The sequence below is a fragment of the Spinacia oleracea genome, chromosome 6 (assembly GCF_020520425.1).
Source record: "Spinacia oleracea cultivar Varoflay chromosome 6, BTI_SOV_V1, whole genome shotgun sequence".
In the NCBI taxonomy this organism is placed as follows: Eukaryota; Viridiplantae; Streptophyta; class Magnoliopsida; order Caryophyllales; family Amaranthaceae; genus Spinacia; species Spinacia oleracea.
The window spans coordinates 18,474,701-18,502,110 of NC_079492.1; the positions used below are offsets into that span (position 1 = coordinate 18,474,701).

Genomic DNA, 27,410 nt, shown 5'->3' on the forward strand with positions numbered 1-27,410 from the left:
TATTATAACAGCTACTGCAAATGCATTCAGTAGCCACTGTAAAATAGAATTCAGTAGAACGCATTCAGAAAACAGAAACTCATCACATGCATGCCCCTAGTTACATTTAAAATTCAATCACCTAGACATAGTTGTGCATAGTCTTAGTAATTGCTCTTTGAACCAGAATTTATATATTACAAATATCCTCATTAACACCTCACTGAGAGTGACAATAAAGGGTGATTATGAGGTTTAATCAAATAGCATCCCAGAGACTAATCAGAATACTTTCAGCAACTTTTAAACCAGATTTTCAGACATCCTTAAAGTTCACACAGAATCAAGCAATAATTCAATGAACTCTAGTTAGACTACTCCATGTAATTTGGGCTCTGACTTTATGATAGAACAATATATAGACGAATTCCAGATAATAGACTTAAGTGATTACTTAAAATGACAATTTCAGCAAGGTAAGATTAAGTTCAGGTTACATTAATTTCACCAGATTAACCCTTTTCACTTAATAAAAAAAAATTATCAAGTTATTAAATTCTCATTCCACTCCAAGAAAACGATTTGATAGCTTGATTACACACCCTAATATAAACTAGCATAGGGTATAACAGGTAATAGCAAGCAGCGGCATTGTAATTCAGAAATCTACAACTATTAAAACACCATGAAAACAATGATCTAGTAGGGGTAATACACATGTAATCTATCAAATTTTTTATTATTATTTTCCTTTGAACTCAAGCTTTCCATTGCTTTGCACTCTAGTATATGCGTCTAACAGTTGAACTTCAATAGTCAAATGCATAAGATAGTATATAAATGCAGAAATTTCAGATTTGGCAGAACATAACATATTATTTACAGAGCTACTTTACTAATAGGGAATTCACTAAACAATTTTAGGAACGGAACCAATGAAATCTACTACTTAGAATTGTAAAAAAATGTCCCTACCACCTTGAGTAAGCCAAATAACAATCAACAAGAAAGAAAGAAATAGCTAAGCACATAGTGTTGTGGGAGTTTTTCCTTGGATGATGACGAGGAGGTATCAGGTTCCACGTAGCGCTGAGTCCAGTCCACGTCGGCGGCGCACCTACAAAACAAGAATATTCCCGTAGGAATATTCCCTCCGATGCTTAAGTAAGACACGAGTTTTAAGGAGGATGTAATTAATAAACAGAAAGCATTAAAGTAAGTAGTAGAATGTTTCTTGGTCTAGGATTGTGTGTCCATTTCTTGGGAAATGGGAATACTTATAGTCCCCCCTTTTTGGGGGAAACCCTAAGGTGAGCTCATATGATTGGTTGGTTTGCCAGATGGTGACATGTGTCACCATCATCAAATTCTGTATGGGCCTTGGGCCTTAAAGGGGTTAGTGTAATTAAGCCAGTCACTCAGGAGCACATGGTGACTTCTAAGTGGCAGCCAAATAGGCGGCCAGCCAGTTAGGGAGTGCCACATGTCTAGCGGCAATTGGGCCACGTAAGCAAGGGTATTTTTACCCACATCATTTGCCCCTCAAGAAGGGTATTAAGGTAAGAGGGTTAGCTTGATGCCCTTCCTTGACCCCTGATCTCCTGATTGGGCGTTTTGAACCGAGCAGGATGCGCCACTTGGCGACCTTTCCCAATCTGCCCTCCCTATATATATGTGAAGGAGTGTAAAATTTTCATTTTTCACTTTTCAAAATTCACCTATGTGCTTCCCTAGAGAGAGATTTTACCGAGATTCTTGGCGCTTTCTTCGATTCGGCCCATTCTCTTAAGACGAAGGAGAGACCGGACGAGCCTTTCGTCTTCTTTTCATGACGCTCACCTGTGACGCCATCATCTCCGTTATTTTTGAGGTAAGGTCCTGATTTCAATAAGTTATTTTTTTGTATTTTTTGTATTCGTCAATGTTGGTGTCGTCTATTTTTCTTTTCGGAACAATGGCTTATGGTTCTCGAGCCGTTAAGGTTGGAGCTCCTGGATATGGTGGTCTGATCTGCGCCGCACCAATATCCCTCATTGTTTCCTTTTAAGCCTGTCGTTAAGTTCGGCCTCCCATTGTGTCTTTATGCAGGACACGATGGCGAGGACGAAAAAGACGGCAAATATTGTTGACTTGCGGCTTAGAGGTCAGCAGATGGACCCTTCTTTCTCAGGGGGGAGATCCATCAAAGTGCCGGCGGGGGAAACAAGCCGGACTTCCCCAGGTGAGACTAGTAGTGCTCGTCAAGGGGGTACTTACTTTGACGAGTTCTGGATGGAAGAGATGGAAGCTGGTCCATCAGAACAGCCTGCCGCCTCGTTCGATGAGTCGGAGCCAGACGAGAGCGGCGGCGAGGCTGGGGGTGAAGAAGCTGAAGAGGTAGCTGGACCGCCTCAGGTTGTTGTTGGGGGCGTCCAGGGTGAGAATGCTCAAATCGATGCAGGTTATATTGGGGCTGACCCGAAGTGGCTTAAATGGCTGGATAGGCATAAAGAAAATTATGCCGCTGGTATGAATACCGGTCCGGGCTACGAAATGAGATTTCCTGAAAGTGAGGCATCTACTATTTTTGACGTAGGCCCAGGCGAGTTCCCTGTGTATGTTGGAGCTTTTAAGAGTGGATTACGCTTCCCCGTCCATCCTTTTGTGGAGGAGGTATTGGATGGGTTCTGCATTGGTATCTGCCAACTGACCCCCAACTCTTAGACGAACGTACTTGGGTACGTTGCCAAGTGTGAGCTGTTAGGCCTGAAGCCATCTTTCAATGCCTTTCTTAGGCTGGTGCGCTTTCAGAAAGTGAAGGGAGCTGAAGGTTGGTTCCAGTTGGCTAACAAAGGGGAGTATGCCACCACCTTTGACAAGCCGTCAAAACACCATCTCTGGAGAATGAGGTGGGTGGTGATGTGGACCGCCGATGAGGAGGCGGAGCTAAAGTTTAGCCGTTGGCAGCTAAGTCCTCGCTTTGCAGGAGGGAACGAGGAGTTCCGGCCCTTACGGCGCAGGAATGGGATAAAATCACAGTCCATTTCCAGGTTGAGGCCGTGACGGCCCAAGCCAAGAACTTAAACATTCCCCTATCCTGGCTTCCGTCGTGTTCTCAGCTCAGGGACTCTGTGTTCCTGGCAGCGGCTGGTCTAGACCATGGGTTGGACCAAGGTATCTTGGCCTTACTGTCTTTTTGTATTGGATGTTACTTGCTTTCTAACTTCTATAAAATCGCCTTTTGCAGCCGTTGCCATGTCCAAGCTTCCGCCGCAAGAGAAGGGGGTCATTAACACCAAGGAGTGGTTAACCCAGATGGTTGACCAGAAGCTGAGAGGACTCGGCGGGGGTGCCCCGGCGAAAGTAAATTATCTTACCTTCACTGATGTTGGTCTTATTGGTTCGTCATTTTCTTTATGGTGCTTGTGTCTATTTTTGCAGAAGGGTGAGAAGGGTCCGGCTGGCTCAAAGCGCAAGGCCGACGAGGGGGATGCTTCCGCAACGGGGAAGCGTCCTAAAGTCAAGACGGGGATCCGGCGTCCCAAGAAGGAGGACGTGCCGGAGAAGTCTACGGATTCTCCGGTCGAGGTCGTCCCCATGGTTGTGACTCCTCTTCGACAGCACCCCCCTCCAGAAGGCTCAGCCAAACGGGGGGATGCTAGGGGAGGAGCTGGTCCCAGCAGGAGGGCTGTGTCTCCTACGCCGGTTGAGATCCTCGATGGCGAGGATGATCACCCAACGGCTCAGGCAGCCCAAGCCCCAGAAGCGCCTCGTCCTCCTCCGCGAGGTGGTGACGATCCAGGTATGCTCAGTATCCTTCTAGGCTTAGTTGTTTTCTGGGTTAAGGACTGGTGTAATACTCTTGCCTTTCTTTCGTACAGCTTTTGGCCGGCAGGCAGCTTTGGACGAGGAGGTCCGCAATATTCCTCCGTCTCGGCATTTCTCATCCCGAGATAAGGCTAAGATCATATCTTCAGTGATTAAGGTCGTGCCGAAGGAATATGTGGACCAATTCCCTCCGGCGGCGGATGCCCAGTTTGGGGCTATGCAGGCGGTTCTTTTGGATGTAAGCGTCTTACTTTCTTCTTCATCCTTTTACTTAGCAATTTTATTCTTTCTTACTTGTATTTTTCTCGCAGCTGCTTATTAAGGCCGAGGGCTTTAAGCGCTGGCGAGCTGACGTCACCAGTTAGCTTCAGCGGCAGGTGCATAAGGCTACCAATGCTGGTGACTGTGCCATGGCGACGGTAGAGATGGTTCGGCTGGAGATGCAGGAGACCATTGAAGCTCAGAGTAAGGAGCTGGCCGTCCTTAGGAGTGACAAGAAGCAGTGCTTGGTCAAGATTAATAAACAAGTTCTAGCTATTGAGACCCTGAATGCCGAAGCCCTTTCTACCCAGTCGTTCCTCCAGGAGGTCGAGGCCAAGGTAAAGGAAGCTGCGAGCTTGCGTCAGAAAGTGGCCAGTCTTGAAGAGATGGTCTCGGCTTCTCAGGCCGAGGTTTCTCAGGTCAAGGCCGAGGCCAAGTTGGCCGTGGAGGAGGTGAGAGAGAGAACTCGCCGAGCCTGGGACGCCTGCATGGAGGACTTCTCATTCCCCTGGTTTGAGCGGCAAATTCAAAAGCAGGGTGCCATTATTGAGGCCGAGAGACAAGTTCTTCCTCCTCCCGTTTTTGAGGATTCCGACGCCGAAAGTGAGGAGGTGAACTCACCGGCTCAGGAGGAGGAGGCTTCAGCTCAGCCAACCTCAAAGCCTGCTGTCGACGGTCCAGATGGTGTGGGCACGTCGACTTCCGCTCATTCTGCCGCAGCTCGTCCTGCTGGGTCCTAACTCCACTCCCCCTTATCAAAATCAATCAGTTTTTATGGCGCCTAGAGCGTCTGTAATGAATAATTTTTATTTCTGTTTTAACGCCTAGGGCATTTGTCTGGATAATTTTTAATTTTCTGTTTGAATTTGGCGCCGTTTTGAGCGCAAACCAGTGGTGATTCGTCACCTTTTTATATTATCTTTTTCAGTTTTGAGACTTTTAAACGCCTTCTCTGTTATTGATGTCTTGTATGATTAGCCGTCCATTTTATGCCCCAAAGCAGGTGTTTGCAAGTCTCTAGATCAGACTCCCATGCCCAAGTTTATTTTAGTTGATTGATTGACGCAACTCAATCAATCAGTATGATTGCCGCTGAACTTGGGTATGGGGATTATTGTGCGGTTCCGCCGTTTTGTTTCGGCCTGTAGGAGTAATCCCACTTGCCTTAGAAAATACATTTAAGAAAACGACAAATTGTGAGGGATTTGCCCCTGTCACAAATTGGGCGCGGCATGTTTGATGCCGTTGCATTTGACTTATGTGGGGGTTTGCCCCCGTCGTCAATGTGGAGCGGCGTGTTTGTTGCCGCGGCATATATGGAATGAACCTATTTTCCTTAGAAAGTTTTCACGTTTTTTGAAAAAACGACATATTGGGAGAGGTTTGCCCCCGTCGCAAATTGGGCGCGACATGTTTGATGCCGCAGCATTTGACTTATGTGGGGGTTTGCCCACGTCGGCAATGTGAAACGGCATGTTTATTGCCGCGGCATATAGGGAATGAACCTATTTGCCTTAGAAAATTTTCACGTTTTTTGAAAAAACGACAAATTGGGAGAGGTTTGCCCCCGTCGCAAATTGGGCGCGGCATGTTTGATGCCGCAACATTTGACTTCTGTGGGGGTTTGCCCCCGTCGCAAATTGGGCGCGGCATGTTTGATGCCGCAGCATTTGACTTATGTGGGGGTTTGCCCCCGTCGTCAATGTGAAACGGCACGTTTGTTGCCGCGGCATATAGGGAATGAACCTATTTGCCTTAGAAAGTTTTCACGTTTTTCGAAAAAACGACAAATTGGGAGAGGTTTGCCCCCATCGCAAATTGGGCGCGGCATGTTTGATGCCGTTGCATTTGACTTATGTGGGGGTTTGCCCCCGTCGTCAATCTGAAACGGCACGTTTGTTGTCACGGCATATAGGGAATGAACCTATTTGCCTTAGAAAGTATTCATGTTTTTTGATAAAACGACAAATTGTGAGGGGTTTGCCCCCGTCGCAAATTGGGCGCGGCATGTTTGATGCCGCAGCATTTGACTTATGTGGGGGTTGCCCCCGTCGTCAATGTGGAGTGGCGTGTTGGTTGCCGCGGCATATAGGGAATGAACCTATTTGCCTTACAAAATTTAGACGCTCGTGTTTTCGGGAACGGTTTTTACAATTTAATAGGTGATCGGCCTATGTTGATGCTAATCTGGGCCACTTCTTAGGCTTCAAACAATTAGGCTTGTAAATGTTGTGCTAATCTGAGGCCACTTCTTAGGCCCCTTATTCGATTAGGCTTTTTGCATGCATATGTTAGATAAGTTAGTAGAGAGTAATAAATAGGACGAAACGAGAGTAGTATTATTTATACTTTGTAAGGCAAATTTAGCCGGTTACAAGAGAGACTACTACTCCATTAGGACCATTAGCGGCCGTTGTCTAGACCACAGATTCTTTCATAAAAGATAGTCAGAATAAACCCTGGAAAAAGTATTTTTTGAGATTGTTTGCATTCCAGGTGCGTAAAATAGGCCGTCCCTGCATGTCCTGAATGCGATAGGTTCCATCTCTGACTTCGTCATAGATCTCATAGGGTCCCTCCCAAGTGGGCGTCAGTTTACCCTGTTCATTGGCTCGTCCCACAGACTCCATCTTTCGGAGAACAAAGTCGCCTACCTTGAGCACTCTTTTAGAGACTTTCTTGTTGTATTCCCTCGCCATCCTTATCTTGTACAACTGTTGCCTCAATGCTGCATTTCCTCTCACTTCAGGTAAAAAGTCAAGGGCCAGCTTCATCATTTCCCAGTTGGCATTCTCGTCATATAGCATGACTCTTAGTGTAGGTTCACACATTTCTATGGGCAACACGGCCTCCGCACCATAGGCTAACAGGAATGGGGTTTCGCCGGTTGAGTTTTTGGCCGTGGTGCGGATGGACCACAAGACGTTTGGCAGCTCATCAGCCCATAGACCCTTGGCCTCATCTAGTTTCTTCTTTATCCCCTCGGAGATGATGTTGTTAAATGCTTCGACTTGGCCATTGGCTTGAGGTCGTCCTACTGAGGCAAAACAGCTGTGTATGCCATGATCTGCTAACCACTCCTTCACTTTAGGCGTCTCAAACTGAGGCCCATTATCGAAGACGATAGCTTGTGGTATTCCAAAGCGAGTCATGATATTTTTCCAAATAAACGCCCTCACATCACTTGTCTTTATGTTCTTGAGAGCTTCTGCTTCAACCCACTTTGTTGTGGGGTTTTTCCGGTGAGATACCTTGGAGGTTTTCCGGTAACATTTAAGGATTTAACAAGATTGTATTTTTATAGAGAGAGAAAGTAGAGAGAAGGCAGAGCAGCAATTGCTCTTGAATGTATTGATTGTGACCCCTTTTTCTAGGGAAGTGGGACTATTTATAGTACTAGGTTTTTGTGGGAATGACCTAATATTCCCTTTACATGATTGGCTGGGGAATGGGAGGAGGACATGTGTCCTTTCTCCTTACAATTCTTTGGCCCCTTTTGGCAATAGTGGGCTATTTGGGCCTATTGTGCTTAGTCATTCACTTGGGATACATACTAATTAAGCCCCTTTCCGGGTATAGGTATTATACATATATTTATACACATTTAAATACATACATTGTAGATACCCACAACAGAACCTACCGAATCCAAGACATGCAGGGCCGACCTATTTTGCGCACTTGGAATGCCGACAATCTCAAGAAGTATTTCTTCTAAATATGTGCTAAGCTTTGTCTTACGTACCACGATCCATTGCCCAAGGGGCGGCCTCTAATGGTCACAGTAGGGTAGTAATTACTTTTGTAACCGGCTAAATTCGCCTTGCAAAGTTATAAATAATACTACTCTATTTGTCTCGTAATATTTATTGCTCGCACAATGAACATAAAAATGTGCACACCAATGCATAACCAAAGCGTAATTGTATGACGGCCTGAGAAGTGGCCCAGATTAGCAAAAACTCTCAGCAAGACTAATTGTTTGAAGCCTAAGAAGTGGCCCAGATTAGCACCAAGTTGTAGGCTGATCACCTATCCAACTCCCTTCCCAGTATAACAAGCCGCTGGCCAACCAGTACGGCATAGTAAGTGCCAGCGGCACAAATAAACTTAAATCATAAGTTATTTGTTCAAAAGCTCAGCGGCATGAACAACTTTGAAACATAGGTTGTTTGCTCAAAAGCTCAGCGGCACAAATAACCTTAAATCATAGGTTATTTGTTCAAAAGCTCAGCGGCATGAACAACTTTGAAACATAGGTTGTTTGCTCAAAAGTGCAGCGGCACGAACATTTGGCCGTCCAGTCCATTTGACGAGCATGTCTAGCGGCAATCATACCCATTGATTGACTTGCGTCAATCAATGTCGGTATAAACACGCTCGCCAAAGAAAGAGACGACCACAGTAGTACCTAGCGCATGCTCAGTTGCCTGCGGCACCAATAACTGGGACAAAGGTTGTTTGCTCAAAAGTGCGGCGGCACGAACATTTGGCCGTCCAGTCCATTTGACGAGCATGTCTAGCGGCAATCATACCTATTGATTGACTTGCGTCAATCAATATCGGTATAGACACGCTCGCCAAAGAAAGAGACGACCACAGTAGTGCCTAGCGCATGCTCAGTTGCCTGCGGCACCAACGTGCTTAGTGTATACTCAGTTGCACCTTGGCTACCATACCTATTGATTAAGCCTATTGATTAAGGAATAATCAAATTACGAAGAGCAAATAAATGCGAGATAAAAGAAGCAACAAAAATAACTTATTTACTTATAAAACAACGCCCGTAGAAAGGCGTGTAAAAGTAGCCCAGAATTCAAAAGCAAAAAGAAAGAAATTGTTGTGTGCTCAGCAGGCACAATGGTACAGACGCCAGCAGCGCCGAAACTTAACAAAATAATTGTTTTTTGCCCTTAGGCATGGGAACACTTGAATAAAATTTTGAAGAACTTGGAAGGAAGCAAATCAGGGAGCAGCCGCATCGTCCTCATCATCAGAGGGTACAAACTCAGGGGGCGGCTGACCGAGACGCTCAGCAGCCAACACAGCGGCACTATGTTCCAATCGCCGCTGGAACCACGCAAGATCATACTCTGGCATGTGGCTCTCCCAGGCGTGCTTAACAGCGTCCTTGGCCGCCTGCTCCCCCTGATCATAGGATTCCAGAAGACGCTCACGCAAGGTGCGAACTTGCGACCTGGCCGTCTCCAGCTCCCCCCGAAGATGCTCGGCTTCCTCAGCCGCCTCTTTGACCTGAGGGTACTCCCGCAACTGGTCCTGAAGCGTCCGTATTTCCGCCGCCGCTGTCTTGGCCTCCTCGACCATTGTCACCATGTCTTTGTCCTGCGCCAAGATCTTCTTAAGCAGCTCGGCCTTGTCAGACCTCAATGAAGCTACCTCCTTTGCTTGAAGGTCTATGGTCGTCTGCATCTGCAGGCGGACCTCTTCAATGGATTTGAACGCATAGTCGCCATGGTGGGTGGACTCAGCCACCTGAGCTTTGAGCTCCTCAGCAGTGCGGGTCTTCCAACTCTTGCAGAATTCCATGCGGCAGAACAACTGCAAAAGGAGTTACATGTTAGTAAATGACTTGAAAAGAAAAAACAAGTACAAGAAAAGGAAAACAAGTACAAGCAAGTTGGAAATAGACTCACGTCGAGAAGAGTGGCCTGGATCGCACCAAACTGGGCGCCAGTCTTGCGGCCAGGAAGAGAGGCAACATACTCTGCGGGGACGGCCTTAAAAACCTTACGGCATATAGCCACCCTATCCTTTGACGAATAGTGGGGAGTAGCGGGTACGTTCTCGTCCTCTGCAGCAGCTGCATCCTTCCCTTTGTCTTTGGCTATAGGAAAAACAACGGCCTTAGGATGACGCGGAGAGTAAGAAGAACTGCCAGAGGAGGCTCGATACGTCTGAACGACGTTTGAATAATACTTACCGCCCGATGACCTAGCTCGGCGGGCCACCTCCGCAGGTATCTGGGAACGGACGTCGGCCGGAATTCCAGAAAGAGGGTCCTCCAGCTCGTCAGGATGCCCACCAGACTTCGATTTGGACACCAAGTCCACAACCAGAGACGGCTTGTCCACGCCAATCTCATCGTCATCGGGGCAACCCCCCTCAGCAACCTTCGACTCGCCCTTCTTCACAAGACGGCGGGGTATAGGTTTGGGCTTTTTGAAGGTACTCGGAGTCTCCGAGCCAGCTGGAACGGCTCTCTTCTTCAGCTGTGACAAAGTCGTCCCCTTCTTCTTCCCTGACGCCTTAGCCGCGTCCTTAGCTTGCTAAAAAGAACGTAAAGGACAGTCAGATATTGGGCCTCGTCATCAATCACAAGTCACTCACTGAATAGTGGCTCGTCATTAAAAGGACGCCCGTCTCAAAAATGACGAGGCGTACCTTATCAATCACAAGTCACTCACTGAATAGTGGCTCGTCATTAAAAGGACGCCCGTCTCAAAAGTGACGAGGCGTACCTTATCAATCACAAGTCACTCACTGAATAGTGGCTCGTCATTAAAAGGACGCCCGTCTCAAAAATGACGAGGCGTACCTTATCAATCACAAGTCACTCACTGAATAGTGGCTCGTCATTAAAAGGACGCCCGTCTCAAAAGTGACGAGGCGTACCTTATCAATCACAAGTCACTCACTGAATAGTGGCTCGTCATTAAAAAGGACGCCCGTCTCAAAAATGACGATGCGTACCTTATCAATCACATGTCACTCACAAGATAGTGGCTCGTCATTTAAAAGGACGCCCGTCTCAAAAGTGACGAGGCGTACCTTATCAATCACAAATCACCCACTGAATAGTGGCTCGTCATTAAAAAGGACGCCCGTCTCAAAAATGACGAGGCGTACCTTATCAATCACAAGTCACTCACTGGATAGTGGCTCGTCATTAAAAAGGACGCCCGTCTCAAAATTGACGAGGCGTTCCCTATCAATCACGGGTCACCAAAGGGACGCCCGTCTTAAAAAGTGACGAGGCGCACCTTGGCAACCTCAGGAAAAACACTAACTTAGGGGCCCGTCATTAAAAAGTGACGAGGCCTACCTTAGCAAACACGGGTCACATGTCAGGATAACGGCTCGTCACTAAAAAGACGCCCACTGTAGACACTGGACGGGAAAAGCTTAACTTGCAAAGACAGCAACCTAAGAGAATACTCACCTTCTCCTCCAACTCGGCCTTGGCCTTCTGCATCTTGGCCTCATAGATGTCGGCCATCCAATCGGTCATGTCGCCCTTCCCGATATCCCGGTCATCTAGAACAAGTTGAACTTGGTGAAGAACAAGTTGAACTTGGTGAAGAACAAGTTGAACTTGGTGAAGAACAAGTTGAATTTGGTGAAGAACAGGTTGAGTTTGGTGAAGAACAGGTTGAGTTTTGCGGTGGCCGGAAATCGCCTGCTGGTGGTGGGAGTTCGCCGGGAATCGCCTGTGTACAGCTCTGTGAAAATGAAATGTAATAAATGAATTTTACCCCCCTCTATATATAGGGAGGGGCAAAATGGAGAAAGGTGACACATGTCACCACCTCAACACCTGTCCCAGAGACGAAGATGCAAATCAAAGGTCAAGAAGCGATATCCGGCAAATGTTGTGGGCAAAATTACCACGCCTTCGTGTACCAATGAGGATGCGACACGTGGCACGTATTACGCCCCCTAAGCAGAAACCATACGAAGACTACTCCACAGCATGGGTACCAGTCTACGTATCTACAATGTATATGTATTTGTATTTAAGAGTGTATAAATGTATGTAGTGTACCTATACCTGAAAAGGGGCCTAAGTAGTAGGTATCCCAAGTAGCATGAATAAGCAATAGGCCCAAGCAGCCCACTATTGCCAAAAGGGGCCAGAGAATTGTAAGGAGAAAGGACACATGTCCTCCTCCCATACCCTAGCCAATCATGTAAAAGGAATATTAGGTCATTCCCACAAAAACCTAGTACTATAAATAGTCCCACTTCCCTAGAAAAAGGGGTCACAATCAATACATTCAAGAGCAATTGCTGCTCTGCCTTCTCTCTACTTTCTCTCTCTATAAAAATACAATCTTGTGAAATCCTTAACAGTTACCGGAAAACCTCCAAGGTATCTCACCGGAAAAACCCCACAACACCTTAGTCTCTCTTAATTGAATTTTCATCCTTTAATTATCTTAATTTGTCCTAATTAGTGTAGAACTCTTAACAAATCAAAGCACCCTCGACTTGACTTAGCTTTTATATTCGATAGCAGTTGGTGGTTGATTCATAGCCTCTCTTGGGTTCGACCCTTTCTTACCCTTTCTACTTAGTTAGGAAGACCGAGTTAGGTTATTATTTGATAGGTTGGCGACGCTCTATCAAGTTTTTGGCGCCGTTGCCGGGGAGGCAATAGTCACATTGAATTGCTATTCGTTGAATGAGTCTAAGTCTTTTGTATCATAATTTTTCTTATTTATTTTTGCAAATATTTTGTTATACTTTGTGATTGTCAATGCTAACGATCTCTTTAGCTTTGTTTGATTGTGCATGACACGAAAGAGCAAGCAATCACCTCTTATTCCTGTTGATCTTGAATTGGACAGAACTTTAAGGATCGTTAGGAGGCAACTACGAGGTGTTTCTCAACCTCAAATTATTTACACCGATTCAGAATCAAAAGAAGACATCATGGAAGATGATGGTCCTCCACGACCGCCTCCTCCGGAGCCACGCCTACTCCGAGATTATGGGCATCCGGAAAGTTTTGAGCTTCGTAGTGGAATTTTGCTACCCACTACGACGGTCAATAACTTTGAATTGTCACCCTCATTAATCCGGATGATAAAGCTTGATCAATTTGGAGGGGCACCAACCGAATGTCCTTTTACACATTTGGACAACTTCTATGAGATTGTGCTACTATTAAGCAAAATGGTGTTACCGATGAGTTTGTCAAGATGCATATGTTCCATTTTTCTCTTCGTGATAAGGCAAAGTATTGGTTGAGAACGGTTCTGGAAGGTTCTTTGACTACTTGGAATGAGGTCACAAAGGATTTTCTTGATAAATATTGTGCACCCGAGAAGACCGCCGAATTGAGGCGGAAGATCACAAATTTCACTCAAGAAGAGAATGAGACTTTGAGTGAGGCATGGGAGCGATTCAAGGAGTATGTTAGATCATGCCCTCACCATGGTTTCAACCAATGGCTTGTTGTTCAAAGCTTCTATGATGGCCTACATCCTACATCGAGATCTCACCTAGATGCAGGTGCCGGTGGTCAACTTAAGAAGCTTCCGGTGGATCAAGTGGAGAAGATGATTGATGAAATAGCAAAACTCCATGCATGGGGTAGTGATAGAAGAGCTACTCCGAAGAAAAGTGTTGGTGGGAAGCATGAGGTTGACACCATTGATTTCTTGAACTCAAAATTTGACATGCTAGCAAAGAGGCTTGAAAATTCTAACATGGGTTCTACATGTGCTCCGGTCCAAGTAATGTCTTGTGAGATTTGTGGAGGTGTTGATCATCTATCTTCTTATTGTAACTCACCATGGAGCAAGCGGCGGCCATAAATCCAAGATTTGATCCTTATTCTCAAACATACAATTCGGGGTGGAGACACCACCCAAATTTCTCATACAAGGACAATCAAGGGATTCAACCACCTCCTCCTCCTCAACAACAACAAGCTCCTCAACGCCCAACACCCATTCCACCATATAGGCCACCGGGTTTCAATCAAGGTGCTTACAACCAAGGTGGGTACAATCAAGGAGCTTCATCTCAACCTAAGCCTCAATTCAATCAAGCTCCTCCTCAAAGTCAAATCTTGAGTCCATCATGGAGACTTTCATTGCTCATCAAACCAAGACAAATGTGGATATCGACAAGCGCCAAAGTGAGGTAACTTCTTCGGTCCAACAACTCCAAGCCCACAACAAGATCATAGAGACTCAATTGGGTCAAATTGCACAACATGTGGGAAGTTCTTCTTCAAGTTCCGGTCCTCAACTTCCGAGCCAAACTGTTTTGAACCCAAAAGAGCACATAAAAGCAATCACTTTGAGATCGGGAAAAGGCTATGAAGGTCCGGTCATGAGAGAAGAGGTAGCCACAAAGAGAGATGAGGGATGTGGAGAAGAAGAGAAAGTTGAGAGTGAAAGAGTGCAAAGTGAGAAAAGTGAGCAAACACAATGTGAGAAGAGTGACTCAAAGAGTGAAGAGGTTGTGATTAAGGAGAGTGAAAAAGCTCCCATGAAGCCCTACAAGCCACCCATCCCTTTTCCTCATAGGGTGGTTGAGAAGAAGTTGAATGAGAAATATTTTAAGTGTCTTGATGTCATGAAGGGGTTACAAGTGAACATTCACTTCTTACCAACAAGGCAAAGCTTGAAGAAGCAACCGTTTCTCTTCCTATGGAAGTGAGTGCTATCATTCAAAACAAGCTTCTAGAAAAGCATAGTGATCTGGGTAGCTTCTCAATACCGGTGAAGATTGGTGATCTAGAGCCAAAGAATGCCCTTTGTGATCTTGGGGCAAGTGTTAGCCTTATGCCTCTCTCTATGGCTCAAAGGCTAAATGTTGGGGGAATGAAGCCTACACGGATGTCACTTCAACTAGCCGACCGTTCGGTTAGAACACCCTGGGAGTTTTGGAAGATGTCCCGGTCCAAGTTGGAAGAGTTTTTGTGCCTTGTGATTTTGTCATTATGGAGATGGAAGAAGACTGCAAGGTTCTGATACGAGTTTAAAAACTCGTTGTATAAACAAGGATAGTTGATTAACAAGCTAGACCTTTAACTCGTTGATCGTGAATGCAAGACAAGACCTATTGACTCACAATAAGTTCTTTGAATAGGAAACGCGTCGAAAACAAAGAAAAAGGCTGAATTATAAACTATAATTCGAAATGTAACAAACAAGTGTTTTAATCATCCAGTTGGTTGTTTATTCCAATCAAGAAGCTGACTATAAATAGCCAAAAACCAACAGCTACAAGAGCTTTGAACGGCTAATTAAGAGCCATTTAAGAGCCTTTAAAACTGGCAGTTACAAGCTCTAAAGCCTCCTAATCCAGTCACTAAATTGGAGGTTACAAAGGCTTAAAACTCTCCTTACAATCAGCAATAATCAAAGCTAAGTAATGACTGAATTTAAATTGGGGATTTAAACAAATATCCCTTTATTAAACCGACTTTAACCAAAGAAATTAAAATAATAAGTGCGTACAATCTGTTTAAACAAGCGGACCAATGTGATTAAACGGACCAGTTTGATTAACGTACCACCTTGATAATAAGGACCATATAACGAGCTCACTCAATCCAAGTCACCATGCACACAAAATGAGCCATTGAACCCAAATCAGTTTTGGTTCCAATTGCTAGCATAAGACTATCACTTTCATCCATAACCCAAATCAGTTTTGGTTCCAATTGCTAGCATAAGACTATCACTTCCAATTGCTAGCATAACCCAAATCAGTTTTGGTTCCAACGCAAATAATGACTCCAATGATCCAAAGCTCTAACAATAATTCAAACGAGCACCCCCTAACTTTTCCGAAAAATAAGCTATGGGACGCTTACCTTGGATCAAAACAGCACCAATCCCCACTCCACTAGCATCACACTCGACCTCAAAAGGTTGAGAGAAATCTGGCAGCGCCAAAATAGGAGCAGCACACAAACGCTCTTTAATCACATCAAACGCCTTTTGAGCGTCCTCTCCCCATACAAAAGCACCTTTCTTCAAGCAACTAGTGATAGGACTAGTAATAGTACTGAAATGACGAATGAAACGTCTATAAAATGAAGCAAGACCATGAAATGAATGCACCTCACTTATAGTTTTAGGATTAGGCCACGATTTGATAGCCTCGATCTTGGACTGATCCACGGACACTCCATCTTTCGAAACCACATAGCCCAAGAATACAACATTGTCAACAAGAAATGAACACTTCTCTAGCTTCCCATAGAGTCTTTGAGCTCTAAGTGTTTCAAAAACATCCCTCAAATGAATCAGATGCTCCTCTTCGTTCCTACTATACACCAAGATGTCATCAAGATATACCACAACGAATCTGCCCAAAAATGATTTAAGCACTTCGTTCATTAGCCTCATAAACGTACTAGGAGCATTAGTGAGACCAAATGGCATGACGGTCCACTCATACAAACCATGTTTTGTCTTGAAAGCCGTTTTCCACTCATCTCCTTCACGCATCCGAATCTGATGATAACCACTTCACAAATCAATTTTTGAGAACAACTTCGAACCATGGAGCTCATCTAACATATCATCAAGTCTCGGAATTGGAAAACGATACTTGATGGTAATGTTATTCACAGCCCTACTATCAACACACATTCGCCATGTTCCATCTTTCTTAGGCACCAGCAACACCGGAACAGCACATGGACTCAAGCTTTCTCTAACATAGCCTCGATTCACAAGTTCATCAATTTGCTTTTGTAATTCCTTTGTTTCCTCCGGATTGCAACGATAGGCAGCCTTATTAGGCAAAGAAGTTCCTGGAATAAGATCAATTTGATGTTCAATACCACGAATAGGGGGCAAACCTGGTGGTAATTCATCCGAAAATACATCCTTGAACTCAAACAGCAATTCGGCAATGGGACTGCCTTCTTTCCAATTTTGGCCTTCAATTGGACTCTCCTTAGCCACGAGCAAATACACCGACTCTCCGTGATCAAGAGCTTGCTCAATTTCTCGTTCACTAGCCAACATGGTGAGATTCGGCTTTTTCTTTTGTTTCACACTCATGGATCGAACCGCTTGAGATGACATAGGCTTTAGCACAATTTTGTTGCCTTTGTCTCTCAATTCATACTCATTGCTTCTCCCTTTATGAATCACGTCCCTATCAAACTGCCAAGGACGACCCAACAAAATATGACAAGCATCCATAGGAATAACATCACAAAGAACTTCATCCACATACGAACCCATAGTCAAACCAACCCTTACTTGCTTCGACACTTTTACACTATTACCATCATCAAGCCAATGGAGTGCGTATGGCCTAGGATGGGCAGTAGTGATTAAGCCTAATTTTGACACCATTTCACTAGAAGCAGCATTGGTACAACTCCCCCCCCCCATCAACAATTACACTACACCACTTATCTTTCACTAGACATTTAGTATGAAACAACTGATCTCGTTGGTCTAGATCAGTAGGTGAAATTTGAGTTTGTAGCGCTCTAAGAACCAGATTTGTGTCATAAATTGGAGCCTCATACCCTTCCTCTTCCTCCTCATCACCACTCTCATCAAACACAAATAGGTCCCCCAACCTCTTTTCCTCTTCAAACAACTCCTCACGACATTCAACAGCTTCTCTCAAGGTCACTACTCGTTTATTTGGACACGCATTTTGATAATGCCCAAACCCTTGACACTTAAAACAACGCACCTTGGACAGACTTGTTTCTTTGGTTGGGTTAGATAGTTTAGGGGCAGCCGTAGAATTACTTGAACCTACGGTACTAGGTGATGTGTTTGGTTTCAAGCTAGATTCGGATTTAGCCCAAGACTTGGCTTTACCATCCATACTAGACCCTCCCCCGTATTTTGCCTTCCCTTGATTTTCCAATTTTAAACAAAGTCCACAAAGAGTGTCAAAATCAGAATATGGATAAAGGTCTACGGTATTGGCAATATTATAATTTAGACCCCTTAAAAATCTGGACAGTTTTTGTTCCTCAATTTCCTCAATTTCTCCCATTAAGGACAACTTTTCAAACTCATCAATATATTCAGCCACACTCATTTTTCCTTGCCTCAATTCGGCAATTTTACGATAAGTTGTTATTCTATGAGTTGTTGGCACATACCTTTTACGTAGCTTACGTTTCAAAGACTCCCAAGAGGTAATTTTCTCCTTCCCTTCAAGTTTCTCTTGGATTTCAGTCCCTCGAACCACAATGAAGCCCCTCGTCCTGGCTTCAATATGGCATATTTGCAACGCTTCTCATCATCAATGTCCTTGAAATCGAACATTCTCTCTATTTTGCGCTCCCACTCCAAATAGGCTTACGGATCTGTTCCACCAACAAATTCAGGAAGTTCGGTGACTTTGAATTCATCCATAGCCCGTAGATCACGCCTAGGAGGCCTACGATACCCCCATCTCTAACGTTCTTCAAGGCTTCTTGGAGATGTTGTAGAAAGTCAGGATCATCAAAATCCATATTTCAGTTTGTAAGAATTACGAACAGCAGCTCTATTTTTTTTTTTTTTTTTTGTGGGCGGATCACACGAACAGCAGCTCTGATACCACTAATGATACGAGTTTAAAAACTCGTTGTATAAACAAGGATAGTTGATTAACAAGCTAGACCTTTAACTCGTTGATCGTGAATGCAAGACAAGACCTATTGACTCACAATCAGTTCTTTGAATAGGAAACGCGTCGAAAACAAAGAAAAAGGCTGAATTATAAACTATAATTCGAAATGTAACAAACAAGTGTTTTAATCATCCAGTTGGTTGTTTATTCCAATCAAGAAGCTGACTATAAATAGCCAAAAACCAACAGCTACAAGAGCTTTAAACGGCTAATTAAGAGCCATTTAAGAGCCTTTAAAACTGGCAGTTACAAGCTCTAAAGCCTCCTAATTCAGTCACTAAATTGGAGGTTACAAAGGCTTAAAACTCTCCTTACAAACAGCAATAATCAAAGCTAAGTAATGACTGAATTTAAATTGGGGGTTTAAACAAATATCCCTTTATTAAACCGACTTTAACCAAAGCAATTAAAATAATAAGTGCGTACAATCTGTTTAAACAAGCGGACCAATGTGATTAAACGGACCAGTTTGATTAACGTACCACCTTGATAATAAGGACCATATAACGAGCTCACTCAATCCAAGTCACCATGCACACAAAATGAGCCATTGAACCCAAATCAGTTTTGGTTCCAATTGCTAGCATAAGACTATCACTTTCATCCATAACCGTATCAGGTTCCTCTTATTCTAGGAAGGCCTTTCCTTTCTACGGCGGGAGTTGTTATTGATGTGAAAGATGGGCGGTTGACTTTGAATGTTGGAGATGAGAAAATCACTTTTACTCTTCAACAAGCAATGAACTCACCTGATGAATGAAGTCCACCGCATTGACACCTTGAAAGAGGACTTGAAGGAATTTAGAGAAATGATTGAAGTGAAAGACCCATTGCAAGCTATCATAATGGGAAGAGATTTTGAGGAAAGTGAGGAAGTAAAGGGGTACAAGATGCTCCTTGATGAAGCACCGGTCCACCGTGGAAAGTTCGAAATGCTACAAGTGGATGAAAAAGTGGAGAGGACTACGCCTCCTCATAAGGTCGAACTCAAACCCCTTCCCCCTTCCCTTAAATATGTTTTTCTTGATGACAATGAGAACTATCCCGTTATTGTTAATGCTAAGCTTGATAACACTTCTCTTGAAAAACTTTTGACTATCTTGAGAAAATTCCGAAGTGTTATTGGTTATACAATTGATGACATTAAGGGGATAAGTCCCTCATTGTGCATGCATAAGATTTTGCTTGATGATGATCATGCCTCCTCTATTGAACCACAACGAAGATTAAATCCAAACATGAAAGAAGTGGTGAAAAATGAGGTTGTCAAACTACTTAAAGCGGGTATTATCTATCCTATCTCCGATAGTAAATGGGTAAGCCCGGTTCAAGTAGTTCCCAAAAAGGGAGTAATGACTATAGAAAATTGAATAAATCCACCCGGAAAGGTGAGGCCATTTCTACAAGGTCGGTCACCGGGTGGAGAATGTGCATTGATTATAGAAAATTGAATAAATCCACCCGGAAAGATCACTTTCCCCTCCCTTTTATTGATCAATTATTGGAAAGATTGGCAAGCCATAGTCACTATTGTTTCTTGGATGGATTTTCGGGATTTTTCCAAATTCCTATCCAACCCGAGGATCAAGAGAAGACTACTTTTACATGTCCATTTGGCACCTATGCTTATCGAAGGATGCCTTTTGGATTATGTAATGCACCTTCGACTTTTCAAAGGTGTATGATGTCAATCTTTTCCGATATGCTTCAGTCTTCTATTGAGGTTTTCATGGATGATTTCTCAGTTTGTGGTTCATCTTTTGATATTTGTCTTGCTAACCTTGTTAAAGTTTTAAAAAGATGTCAAGAGGTGAACCTTGTCTTGAATTGGGAAAAATGTCATTTTATGGTAGAAGAAGGTATTGTGCTTGGTCATGTGATTTCTAATAGGGGCATTGATGTTGATCGTGCCAAAGTTGAGGTAATTGAGCGCCTCCCACCCCCAACAAATGTGAAAGGGGTGAGGAGCTTTCTTGGACACGCGGGATTTTACCGCCGGTTCATAAAGGATTTCTCCAAAATCTCTAAGCCGCTCGCTCAACTTTTGGTAAAATATGCCTCCTTTGTGTTTACTAATGATTGTTTGCTAACATTTGAAAGGTTGAAAGAAGCGTTGATTTCGGCACCAATTATCCAACCCCCAAATTGGGAGCTCCCTTTTGAGCTCATGTGTGATGCATCGGATTTTTCCGTTGGTTCGGTTCTTGGTCAAAGGAAGGATGGCAAGCTCCATGCCATATATTATACTAGCAAGACATTAGATGAAGCCCAAAGGAACTATGCCACTACGGAGAAAGAGCTACTTGCCGTTGTTCATGCTATGGAGAAGTTTAGATCTTACTTGGTAGGCTCAAAGGTGATCATCTTCACCGATCACTCGGCCTTGAAATATTTGCTTGCCAAGAAAGATGCTAAACCAAGGTTGATAAGGTATCCTTCTATTGCAAGAGTTTGATATTGAAATCCGTGACAAGAAGGGTGCGGAAAATGTTGTAGCCGATCATCTCTCACGGTTGACCTTGAATGAAGATGTGATTGATTCAATCCCAATTGATGATTCATTCCCCGATGATCAAATTTTTGCTATTCTTGATACTCTGGCCCCTTGGTTTACGGATATTGCAAACTACTTGTCTTGCAACATTCTCCCTCCGGATCTCACTTATCAACAAAAGAGAAGTTTTCTTCATGATGTTCGTCAATACTTTTGGGATGATCCTTTGTTATTCAAGCAAGGAGTTGATGGGCTATTTCGAAGATGTGTTCCCGGCAATGAGATTGAAAGTGTTATCAACATGTGCCATTCCTCACCTTCTGGAGGGCATATGAGTGCTAACAAGACAATGGCAAAAGTGTTGCAATGTGGATTCTTTTGGCCCACAATGTTCAAGGATGTGTGGGGTGTAGTCAAGGCTTGTGACCGGTGTCAAAGAACCGGCAATATCTCAAGGAGGAATGAAATGCCTCTAAACAACATTCTTGAATTGGAAATTTTTGATGTGTGGGGAGTAGATTTCATGGGGCCGTTTCCTTCATCTTTTGGAAACAAGTATATATTTTTTGCCGTTGATTATGTGTCTAAGTGGGTAGAAGCAATTGCATCTCCTACAAATGATGCAAAGGTGGTGGTGAAATTGTTCATGAAAGTCATATTTCCGAGATTTAGAGTGCCACGTGCCATTATAAGTGATGGAGGATCCCATTTTGCAAAGCGATCTTTCCAAGCTTTACTTGAGAAATATGGTGTGAAGCACAAGGTATCATTGGCATACCACCCCCAAACAAGTGGGCAAGCTGAAATCTCCAATAGACAAGTGAAGTTGATCTTGGAGAAAACGGTTGATAGGTCACGAAAGGATTGGTCTAGTCGGCTAGATGATGCATTGTGGGCCTATAGAACCGCTTTCAAGACCCCAATTGGTACCACTCCTTACAAGCTTGTGTATGGTAAGGCATGTCATTTACCGGTGGAACTTGAGCACCGAGCACATTGGGCAATCAAGCTCTTGAATTTTGATTTGCAAGCCGCGGGAGAGAAGAGGATGCTTGATCTCCATGCCTTGGAGGAGTTGAGAAGAGATGCATATGAGAATGCAAGGACCTACAAGGAGAAAACAAAGGCTTGGCATGGCAAGCATATCATCAAGAAAGAATTCAAGGTAGGAGATAAGGTATTACTCTACAATTCTCGTTTGAGACTTTTTCCGGGTAAGTTAAAGTCTAGATGGAGTGGTCTTTTGTTGTGAGAAGAGTTTTTCCATATGGTGCGGTTGAGATTGGAAATGAAGGAACCGAATCATTCAAAGTGAATGGGCAAAGATTGAAAACATATTTTGATGGTTCGGTAATTGAACAAGCAAGTGTTGTACATTTAGTTTGATGTTCTTCCGAACATGAGTTAGTCTTGGTGCTTGTTTTTGGGTCGAGCTTACCGACGTTAAACAAAAGCACTTCTCGGGAGATAACCCGAGTATTTTGTAGTTGGGGAAAAGAACTCGGCCAAAAGAGAACAATCCTCGGGCAAGAAAGTTTATCCCGGGCGAGGAAAATGTGCCCCGGGCGAGGCAAATTGAGTAGTTGAAAGTCAGAATGTTCCAGAATGTTTTCCCCGCCCGCGGAAAATTGCGTCCCGCCCGCGGAGGCTCGTCCCGCCCGGGAAAATGTGTCCCGCCCGCGACGATCCCCGAAAGCCAAAGTTCAGAAAAGTTCCAGGAACTTTTCCTCGCCCGCGGAAAAATTTATCCCGCCCGCAGAGGCCTGTCCCGCGACGGATCCGTCCCGCCCGCGACGAAATCAGGTACGAAAAAAAAAATTTTAAAAAAAAAATCTGAAAAAAAAACAGGAAGCAGCCCCCCTCCCCCCCTTCTTTTCCTTTTCTCTTTCCTCATCCCACCTAACCCTCAAACCCTCTTCTCTCTCATATTCAACCTCCTTCCATCCCCATTAACACACTCATCTTCAAACTTCATTACACCATACTAAAAAACACACATTCTTTTCCCAATTCTTTTATCTACATCTCTCAATTTCTCATTTTCTTTCTTCATTTTACAAAAAAAAGAAATAAAAAAAAGAGAAAAATCAGAAATTCGAAATCAAATTAAAAAAATGGATGGGTTAAAAAAATAACTAGAAGAAAGGAGGAGCAAGAAGGTGCTCTACTTGGAATTTTGGAGTAACACTCACCAAGGAGGAGGTATAATTCTTACTCCCTTTTCTTTTTAATGTTTCCTCAACCTTTTTACTTATTAATTTTTCTTGAGTTAATAGAATTGTTGATATTTTGTATGTTAATTTTTATTTATTAATTCTCTTATTTTCGTAGCTTTTAATTAAAAAAAATTAATATTTTTTTATCCGAAAATACAAAAAAATCAGAAATTTTAATAAAAATATTTAATTGTTACATTGTGGTTTTGTGTTGAAATTTTGTGATTATTGTAGTTAGTGTAAATATAAGTGTGTTGTGTGAAATTGTGTTTGATTTTTGTATAGTGTTGTTAGTTGTTAGTTGTTGGCAACCCTCCCCCCATTGTGCTTGAATATTATTGTTGAATTATTTGTAACAGGTACATTGGATTGAATTGGGGGTTTGAAGGAAAGGGAGTGTGTTGTGGTGTTTAGTGAAGTTGGAGTTTGTGCTTGTTTTCATTGTTTAACCTTGTGTCACCCTTGTTTTGTGTCAAACCTTTCCCCAATTTAAAATGGATGCATTAAAAAAGGGAATGATGAGACTTAGAGGGGGGGCAAGTAAAAAACGAAAAACCAATCCTTCTTCTTCCACACAACAAACACCCGACCGCGAAAATGAGCAAACAATTGAACCACAACTAAACCTCCCAAGTGCTGACAAGAAAGCCTACTTTGAATTAAGCACTCGAAAAATGTTCCCCACTCTATTCTATGATCAAAACGCTTGTCAAGATCTTGGGATTGATGTAGGAGTTAGGAAAATCCTAGAGACCTTAGGTTGGTTGGAGTTCCTCAAAATCGCACAACCAACCTATGAGAGAACCACATTAGAATTCCTATCCACCCTACAATGGACCAAGATCTCCAATGATGAAGAGTACCCCGAGTATGAGATTAAGTTTAGACTTTTCAATAAGCAAACATGCTTAACTTTGACTAGACTAAACGAAATCCTCAAATGATCCAAACTCAACACTGTTTTTGATATTCATAACGACATCTACCCTGGGCATAATCAGTTGAGTTGGTGGAAAGACATTACGGGGCTACCATCTTTAGATTGGAAGAGTGCAAGTGCTAATAAAGTGAAGAGTCCACCTCTTAGAACGGCCTCTAGATTGATAAATATGGCCATTTTTCCTAAAGAAGACATGAGCAAACTCACTCAACACGAGTTAAAAGTCCTTTTCTCCGCCACTTGTTTTGAAAATCCACCTGAGGACGGATTAGTAAACCCGGGTTACCATTTCATTAAAAGATGTCTGTATATTAGGAATAATGAGAGGTTCAAGGGTGAGATCAGATGTGGGGGGCTTATCACACACATAGCTAGAGAGTTGGGTCACGGGAGATACCTAGATGTGATGGAACCAATTCCGGGGGAGTGGACTTTCACTATTAAGGAGATGAAGAAGGCAGGCTTCATTTCCGAGTTAGCTAAGCAGAGAGGACGTAAACGGTATAGTTGGTTAGTATCCAAGCAACACCTTTGTGTCCTCCCCCACCCGGACATCACCCAGACTGTAGGGGCCGCCACCACTTGGGAGGTACCCTTTATACCCTTGAACCCCGGTGACCAACCCATTAGCTTTGAGCAACCAACCAGAAGGCGTGCTAGTGTCTCCTCCATTCCTACATCTGAGAGACCCTCTTCTTCTTCTACCTCTACTGATGATTACTTGTCCAGAACTTTAGAGAGGTTAGAGCTTTTACAGATGAGGAACCTAGAGGAGAATGAGTACCAAAGTTATGTAGCCCAACGGTTGTTCACTCAGCAGGTCGAGAGTGGAAATATAGCCCCATACCTTAACTACCCAAACCGACCAGTTCAAGAAGGTCCAGTGCCCGGATGGCATCATGGTCAGCCCACCTACCCTTATTGGCAAGGCCCCGAGAGTCTGATTCCTAGGTCGGAGCAAGTCTCCTACCCACCATATGACTATAGACAACCGAGGGGGGGGAGTAATCCATTGGGTGATCCGGCGTTTAGACATGGAAACCTAGAGCAGCGAATCCCCTTTCCCTCACTTACTGAGGAGCAACAGATGATGCATTGGGGCCACTACAGGTGGCCCGAAAAGTACGAGGATGGAGGATAAGGTTCACTACCTATCCCTTGGAGTACTTATGAGGGTTGGCAACCTCCTGCTTCATCTTCCCAGGACCATACACAGCAGTGACTCCGAGGACGGAGTCCATCTTAGCTTGGGGGGAGTTTGTGTGTCTTAGGCCATCATTGGACTTCTTGTTTGGTGTAGGGTAGTTAATGATCCTTTCTTCTTGTTGAGTGACTTTGTGCGATGATTGCTTTTTGTGTTGCATGGTTGTTGTTTGAGTGTTTGCTTGTTTGATGGTGGTTGATGGAGTTTGTGTTTGTGCTTGTGATGCGTTTGTTGGTCGGTTGGTTCATTTTTGTTGTGCTAGGATGTTCATGTTCTGTGTTTTTTTATCTTGATCGTTGTTTTGTTCCACTAACATTACTAACGATTTTGTGAGTGTCCCTTTTTCCTTCTTTCTTTTTATTTTTCTTCCCCCACTTTTCCCTTAAATCCAAATCCCTTAAATCCAAACACATTTATTTTACTTTTGTGCAATTGCACATTTTCCTCAAATTTTCTTGATTATTTTATTTTATTTTATTTTATTTTATTTTATGCAATTGCATGTTTCTCTTAGTTCCCCCCCCCCCCCCTAAAAAAATATTTTAAAAAATTAGGTGTACATATTCCATTTTTTTTCTTTTTTTTTTCTTTCCACTAGTTCAGCTTCTAGGGTCCGCCTCCGATGATGAAATTTAATCACATGTGTGCTTTTAAAGAAAATTCTTTTGAAAATTCGTGTATGAAAACCCACATCGTGTTAACTTGGAATTAATGGTTTGTGGTTTGTTTGGTCTCCCTCGACTCACCTTGTACTAGTAGCTTGTGTGCCCGTGAGATTTTCTTGAGCCTATTGTGACCGTTACGTAAAATACGGTTTTGTTTTTCATGAGTGCTTAGGATTTTCTCCTCATTGTGATTGAATTCTTGAGTTTGCTTTGGTTCCTATTTGAGACTTGTGATCCTTGATACGGGGAAACGATTGATTCCTTTAGTTCTAGAGCCCAATTTTTAGGAAAATTATTTTTCACTTTACTTTCTCCCCTAGGATTACCAATGTTGAGCCTTGTTCGTTTTTTGTTAGCTATTATGACATCTTAAGCTCGGTTTGAGTTGACATTCTAGGTATGATTTGATTTGAAGCATATATAGAGAATGTAGTGAAATAAGAAAATTTCGGGTTCTACACATGTATAAGTGTACGGAGTATCTTAGCTTTCTAGTTCCTTCTCTTTATTTATTCACAAAAAAAAAAAATACAAAAAAAAAAAGAAGAATAAAAAAAAAGAAGAATCAAAAAAAAAAAGAGAAAAAGGAATAGAAAATCGAAAAAAATTACGAATTTTGTTATTTAGTTTCGAATAAAAAGGTGTTGCTTATGTTGTTGGCTTGGGTTGTAATCTCATTGATAGTGGATGTTGTTGGTATATATGCATTTTTTATTTTTGAGCTCCAATTCCCCAAATGACATCTTCCTTGCCCTTAGAACCTTAGCCTTCCCTATTTCAAGGATTTCATGATCCCCGTATCGTTTCACTTATGAGAGGAGAAAGGCAATAAGCAAATTCGTGGAAGGAAAATCACTTGAGTCGACATGCTTTTTCTAGATTGAGTGTTGTTAATTGATTTCGCAACCCTTAAACACTTGAGCGACTCTCTTGTTTTTACTTTGCACAACTAAAGTGAGAAGCTACTTGTACATAATCGAGTCAAGCTTGGGGGAGAATTGTGGTAAGATTGGTTGTTTAGTTCCATGTGTTGCATTTGTGGTGGTTTTGTAAAACTTATGATTTAATGATTTTCGAAATGATCTCAATGTTTGTTTTTGTAAAGTTATGGCACTTGTGATTCCTGAGGAGGACACTTTCCAACTCCTTTGATGTTCGTGTGTATTGCTTGGGGACAAGCAATTGGCAAGCTTGGGGGAGTTTGATAAGTGGGATTTTAACCCACTAAGGATGGTGTTTTAAGGTGGACTTTAGTGTTAGTTTACTGGATTTTTATCTCTTTTTCCTTACTTTTTCCAATTTTCTTACTTTTCTTAGTTTCACTAGTTTTTATAGTTTTTAGGCATTTTTCTTCTTTGTTTTTCTTTGTGTCCCTTGTTTCCTTTCCCTTTGTGTAGGTATTTGGTAATCCACGAGCATTTTGATGAGCCAAAGAGCCAAGAAAAGAGCCGGAGAAACCGGAAAAGCCAAGGAGTCGAAC

At 43.1% G+C, this 27,410-nt stretch overlaps 1 protein-coding gene and 1 non-coding gene across 2 annotated transcripts; one reads left to right on the forward strand and one right to left on the reverse strand.

Annotated features, from left to right (window-relative positions):
- Window positions 1-13,124: 13,124 nt before the first annotated feature.
- Window positions 13,125-13,231, reverse strand: LOC130464455 (small nucleolar RNA R71). The gene has a single exon (XR_008924868.1). It is a non-coding gene; the product is annotated as a small nucleolar RNA R71 (small nucleolar RNA).
- Window positions 13,232-13,875: 644 nt separating this feature from the next.
- On the forward strand, window positions 13,876-19,171 carry LOC130462979 (uncharacterized). The gene is made up of 3 exons (XM_056831984.1): window positions 13,876-14,275; window positions 14,383-14,666; window positions 19,031-19,171. Exons 1-3 carry the CDS (start codon window positions 13,876-13,878, stop codon window positions 19,169-19,171), a joined length of 825 nt encoding a protein of 274 aa, XP_056687962.1.
- Window positions 19,172-27,410: the final 8,239 nt, after the last annotated feature.

Coding starts and splice junctions, on each gene's coding strand:
- LOC130462979 (XM_056831984.1), top strand. CDS start 13,876: ATGGAGACTTTCATTGCTCATCAAACCAAGACAAATGTGGATATCGAC. Junction 14,276..14,382: donor AGAGGTTGTGATTAAGGAGA/GTGAAAAAGCTC, acceptor GATGTCATGAAG/GGGTTACAAGTGAACATTCA. Junction 14,667..19,030: donor TTCAACTAGCCGACCGTTCG/GTTAGAACACCC, acceptor TAACCGTATCAG/GTTCCTCTTATTCTAGGAAG.